Genomic DNA, 6256 nt, shown 5'->3' with positions numbered 1-6256 from the left:
CAGGGTGCGTTGTGGGCAGGGGTCTCTGACGCTGCGTCTGGGCACCCAGAGTCCCTGGGCCATGTGGCAGAGTGAGGGGTACAGTGAGGACCCCAGGCCTCTGGGAGTGAGTGGCTATAAGACTGCGTGTCAGGGCTGAGGCTCCCCCAACCCTTGCTGGGACTCTGGTTGGTGCACCTCCCAGCGGCTCTGTGTGTGTCTGGGGCAAGGGTAGGTGGTGAGTGTGGAGGCCGAGACCAGGAGACCCAGTCCTGTTGTCCCTCCCACTGCGCGGTCTTTGCCCCTGGCTGCTTAGCTTCTCTGTGGCTCACTTCCTGTAAAATGAGGGCAGTGGGGGTGGAGGGAAAGTAAGAAAGCAGTAGGGATCTTGAGCTTGCCCAAGAATATTCCGTGGCGTGGGGCTGCTCTTCTTGGGGTGATGGGTCACAGCACCAGGGTGCAGTCTGTGTGGAAAAGCTGTGGCTTCCTAGAGCGTGACAAGTGTCGCTCCCAAACGTTCCTAACTGTTCATTCTTTTGCTCTTTTGAAGAATCAGACTGTCCGTGCGAAACTGAGGGTGCTCCACAGACTGACGATGCACCTCTGCTCCCAGCTGCAGGCAAGGCGTTTTCGTGGTAGCTTCACTGCCTAGGGGCTGGCCTTCGTCCAGACCCACAGGAGGCATGTCCCCCTAGGGCAGGAGACGGGAACCTGGGTGTCACTCACTGGAGGACTGTCCAGATGATGAGACCTGACTTTTTAAATGTCCTCTGTAGGTTGACAACAATTGTAACATTGTTTTTAAAAAAGATTTCCATTCAGTTGGAACATTTCCAACGCTGCAGTTAACGTAAAAGCTAAGTGATCATTTCAGCTCCACTCAGAGTCTCATTGGGAAGCAGAGGTCATTTGAAGGACTAGTCAAGAAAGGTTGAATAAAGGGACCAGGTTCCACAGCAAGGGCAGGAGTTGGGGGCCAGCACGGGACAGAGGGGCCTGAGCAGACAGGCACTGGCTGGGAGCTTCTCCACCCCGGCATTGACGTGCAGGCTTTTACCCGGACCCTGGGAAGGCAGTGTCCTGCAGTGGCCGCAGGCCGAGGACGGGGGCCGGCAGTGCCCTGTGAGCTGGTGCAGGGGACGCCGCTTCCCTCTCCTCCTGCCTGCAAATGGGCAAAGCCAGCTTGACAGCAGAGAAGGAGCCCAGCTGATGTGGCCCAGAGGGCTTCAGCCCTTCCTCCTGTTCTGAAATTAAAGTGGGAGACTTAAACCACAAATACCTAAATCACGCTTAAAAATGAGAAAGATGGAAGGAAAGTGGGAGTGGAACCTGTCCTACCAGATATTTCTGAATATTTCCGTTTGGGCTTGGTATTAATATTAATCATAAGATAGGATACTTGACAGAAATAGGAGTTTTAACCACATAACCCAGAGGAGCTGCTCAGTGAGATTAAGCGGACTGTGCAGCAAATGCGGGCAGAAGTAACAGTTTCAAAGTAAGACGATGTCATTTCTTCCCCTAAAACAGGTTTGTGGTTTATGGCAGCTCTTCTGGACTTTGGAGCTCCCTCTGATACCGATTTTGGCAGGTAAGCTACCATGAAGGTGATGCAGTGCTCTTTCCAGAGTTCTCTGTTCTGTCCGGGATGCCTGTTTTCTGGTGACTTAGTTTGGGGTGGGCAGTGCATCATATGGGCGCCAAAGAGCAGCAAACCCTTAGCTTCCCCTTTGTCCTCTGTGACCACAGGATGTGGCGCGCGTCACCTCCTGGTCTAGAAGGACTCTGACTTCGGGGAGCCCCTCTGAGCTGCCTGTTCTGCAGGTGCCCCGGCCGAGGGGCAAGGGCCCTCCTGACTCCCGCGCCCCCGAGAACAGCAGCGGGGAGGGGCCTATTTGGAAGTTTCGCATGTCAGCAGCTGTCCTGTCCTGGAGTGCTGGACCTTCACACTTCGTGAGAAGCCCCTGGAAGGGCTATTCCAGGCTCCCTGCTGTCCTTGCTCTGAGCCCCTGGCCCACTCTGTCCTGCTGGGCACCTGGGAGAGCAGAGCCTTGCACACAGCGCTGGAGCCAAGCGGCTGGGCCACCTCCCCACCCACGGTATCCCCACGCCACCACCACCACCGCTGGGCTCCAGTGCTGACCCTGGGGGACGCTGCTGAGCCTGCACTGTCCTCGTGGTCTGCGTCGGGGAGGGAGGCTTGCTCCTGGCCCTTCAGTCTTTCTCAGAAATGACTCGCTAATGCGGTACAAATGGTATCTGCTTTGGTGTTTGAATCACAGTGATGGAAAGCCACCGCATTCGGGTGAACAAGGAGGAGATGGAACGGATGTCAGCGCTTCTTGGGGTGAGCACGTCCGTCAGGCTGCCCACGGGTGCTGGCCCTCCCCTGCCTGGTGGGCGGCTCCCGGGGGGCCCACGTAACTGGCCTTTTCTTCCTCACTCGGCCCAGCCTGGGGCACTGTCGCCCCATCTGACTCCTGCAGGGGATATCACACTTGGAAAGAGTTGAAGCAAGACCACATCTGGTGCCCGCCCCATGTGGACATGTGCTGGTTTAGAGGGCATCGCCCCTTGAGTGGGTGAGGGCAGGTCATGGGTTTCTTGGATACTTTAAAAAAGCAAAAGCAAAGTTTTCTAACTGTGAAAAATAGAGGGATGCATAAAGATGCCTGAAAAAGATGCATTAAGGGTTCCACTTAAGTTGTTTTAAAGTTAATATTTTAAAGGAAACTCTGGGATGACCATCACCCAGGTCAAAGCTGAGAACATCCGGAAGCCCTGCTGGCCCTTCCCTGTCGGAGCCCCCTTCCTGACTTGGCAGGACTTCCACTGTCCACATCCTTTACAGCTTTCCATTTAAAAGCTTGATAGTACAGTTGCTTTCTCTCAGAAGGAGCTGTAGGTTAGCCGGCGTGTCTGGCCTCTCTCCCCTGGTCTCAGCTTCGGTCCGTGCCCCTTTAGCCGGCGTGTCTGGCCTCTCTCCCCTGGTCTCAGCTTCGGTCCGTGCCCTTTAGCCGGCGTGTCTGGCCTCTCTCCCCTGCCCCTTGGCTCTTAGTGCTCCACTGCACGCTCCACCCCAGTGTGATGGCCGCAGGGTTGTGTCTGGCATCACAGGCCATGCTGTGTCCCTGAGCAGGTCTCCTGGGCCCGTGGGCACATGGTCCCCGGGTCCGAGGCGCGGTGAGCTGCTGGCGCAGCTTCGTCAGACGACACTGAATTGCTTTCTAAAGCCACAGCTGCGTGACGTGCACATGAGGGCCCGTCCTGCACTTCCTCCCCAGCATGGGTCCCCGGACTCTGAGTGAAGATGCAGTGGTATCTCGTTATGATGTTGGTTCCTGGTGTCCGGATTACTGGGGAGGGTGACTAGCTTTTATTTCATTGTTGGCTGTTTGGAGTTTCTCCTTGGTAAGGGATCTGCTCAAAATTTTTACCCATTTTAATATTGAGGGTTCTGTCTTCCACTTTCTGATTTATAGAACATCTCAATATATTCTGGTTACAAGCCTGTTCTGTACACCTTGGTCCTCTATGTCTTACTGTTTTACTCTCTTAATGTCTTTTGATCAATAGCCGTCCTTAATTTTTAATTTTATCAGTCTTTTTCTTTATGGTTAGTGCTTTTTGCATCCTGTTTAAGGAATCTTTCCTTTTGTCGAGTTTGTGAAGTCTCTCTTCCATTATGTTTGAAGTTATTTTCATTAGCCTTTGCACTTAGGTTTATAAACCTGGAACTGATTTTTTTCTCTTTACTCACTTTTTTAATTGAGAAGGAAATAGCATACAATGAATAACGCTCATCCTTTAAAATTTATTGTGATAAAATACCCTTAACATAAAACTTACCATCCAAACTGATTATAACCGCAGAAGTGAGGTGTTAGTCACTCAGTCGTGTCCAACTCTTTGCAACCCCAGGGGCTATACAGTCCCCCAGGCTCCTCTGTCCATGGAATTCTCCAGGCAAGAATATTAGAGCGAGTAACCATTTCCTTCTTCAGGGGGATCTTCCCAACCCAGGAATCGAACCCAGATTTCTTGCATGGCAGGCAGATTCTTTACCATCTGAGCCACCAGGGAAGCTCTGTAACTACAGAGTGTGATGGTAGGAGTTGTTCATCTTGTTCTGCAACCATCACCAGCTTCCATCTCCATAACTCTTCGTCTTGTAAAACTAAAACCTACAGCTAGTAAACAGTTGCTTGCGGTTCTCCCCGCTCCCAGCTCTGGCGCCCGTCACTGCTCGTTGTCTCTCCGTGACTTTGCGGAGTCCCGGTGATCACGTGAGTGGAGTCGTAGCGCTGCGGCTCTTAGTGACGGCTCATTTCACGTAGTGTCGTGTGCTCAGGGTTCATCCGTGCGGTAGCATGCTGCAGAATGTCCTTCCTTTTTGAGGCTGAATAATACTCCATTGTATGTGCATGCCTCACTTTTATTATCTATTCATCTGTTGATGCATGCACCCTAGGTGGCTTCCATATTCTATGTCTGTCTTTATGCCAGTGGAAAATGGAAGCAACTTACTATGATTAGCTATTGTAAATACGTGCTAAGAGAATAGGTACACAAATACCTCTTTAAGATCCTGCTTTCAGTTCTTTTGAATATATGCCCAGAAGTGAATTGCTCGATCTTACGGTAATTGTGTTTTTAATTCTTCGAGGAACCACCATGTTTTTTCCAAAGCCCCTGTACCATTTTATGTTCTGACAAACAGTGCATAAAGGTTGCAGTTTTCTACATCCTCGCCAGCAGTTACTGTTTTCTGGGTTTTTTTTTTTTTGACAGTAGCCATCCTAACGGGTGTGAGGTGGCATCTCGTTGTAGTTTCGGTTTGCATTTCACCAATGATTAGTGATGCTTAAAATCTTCTAATGTGCTTATTGGCCATTTGTACATCTTCTTTGAGAAATAATATCTATTCAAGGTCTATGTCCATTTTGGGATTGGATTTTTTTCTTATTGTTTAGTTTTTGGAGTTCTGTATATATTTTGGATATTAATCCCGTATCAACATGATTTTCATATATTTTCCTCCCATTATATGGATTGCCTTTTTACTCTGTTGATACTTTTTTTTAAGTTATACACTTCTACCTATCATTATTTTTTTATTTATTTTTAATTGGAGGATCAGTGCTTTATGATGTTGTCTTGGTTTCTGCCATGCATCAATGTGAAACAGCCACAGGTTATATACATGTCCCCTCCCTCCTGAACCTCCGTCCCACCTCCCACCCCAGTACTGTCTTCTGATGCACAAAATTTTTAATTGTCATAAAATCTAATTTAAAATATCTTTCTTTTGTTACCTGTTCCTTTGGTGCCATATCTAAGTGATCCTTGCCAAATCCAATGCTGTTAGACTTTTGTCTGGCTTTCTTCTTAGAGTTCTTAGAATTTTATTATTTTAGGTCTTACCTTTAGGTCCTTGACCAATTTTGAGTTAATTTTTATGTATGATGTTAAGTAAGGATCCAGCTTCATTTTTATGCATGTGGATACCCAGTTTTCCCAGCACCATTTATTGAAAAGACTGTTCTGTCTCCACTGAATTGTCTTAGCACCTTATCAAAATCATTTGACCATATATGCAAGGGTTTATTGCATTTCTTTTCCATGGGGATGGGCTTGATCTCTGTCTCCTGTACAATGTCACGAACCTCCGTCCATAGTTCATCAGGCACTCTATCTGTCAGATCTAGTCCCTTAAATCTATTTCTCACTTCCACTGTATAATCATAAGGGATTTGATTTAGGTCATACCTGAATGGTCTAGTGGTTTTCCCTACTTTCTTCAATTTAAGTCTGAATTTGGCAATAAGGAGTTCGTGATCTGAGCAACAGTCAGCTCCTGGTCTTGTTTTTGCTGACTGTATAGAGCTTCTCCATCTTTGGCTGCAAAGAATATAATCAACTGATTTCAGTGTTGACCATCTAGTGATGTCCATGTGTAGAGTCTTCTCTTGTGTTGTTGGAAGAGGGTGTTTGCTATGACCAGTGCGTTCTCTTGGCAAAACTCTATTAGTCTTTACCCTGCTTCATTCCGTATTCCAAGGCCAAATTTACCTGTTACTCCAGGTGTTTCTTGACTTCCTACTTTTGCATTCCAGTCCCCTATAATGAAAAGGACATCTTTTTTGGGTGTTAGTTCTAAAAGGTCTTGTAGGTCTTCATACAACCGTTCAACTTCAGCTTCTTCAGCGTTACTGGTTGAGGCATAGACTTGGATTACTGTGATATTGAATGGTTTGCCTTGGAAACGGACAGAGAT

General features: G+C 48.3%; 1 protein-coding gene across 1 annotated transcript in view; it reads left to right on the top strand.

The window, feature by feature from the left end:
• Positions 1 to 6256, top strand: part of POLN (polymerase (DNA directed) nu) — a 147468-nt gene that overhangs the window by 45931 nt on the left and 95281 nt on the right. The window contains exons 7-9 of the mRNA XM_010850601.1: positions 530 to 598; positions 1510 to 1570; positions 2262 to 2326. Of these exons, the coding sequence (XP_010848903.1) occupies positions 530 to 598; positions 1510 to 1570; positions 2262 to 2326 (195 nt within the window). The remainder of the gene's footprint in view (positions 1 to 529; positions 599 to 1509; positions 1571 to 2261; positions 2327 to 6256) is intronic.

Source organism: Bison bison, unplaced genomic scaffold (assembly GCF_000754665.1).
Source record: "Bison bison bison isolate TAMUID 2011002044 unplaced genomic scaffold, Bison_UMD1.0 scf7180017851375, whole genome shotgun sequence".
Classification (NCBI taxonomy): Eukaryota; Metazoa; Chordata; class Mammalia; order Artiodactyla; family Bovidae; genus Bison; species Bison bison.
Note: the sequence above shows the minus strand (reverse complement) of the source record. Positions and strands in the feature narration are given on the sequence as shown.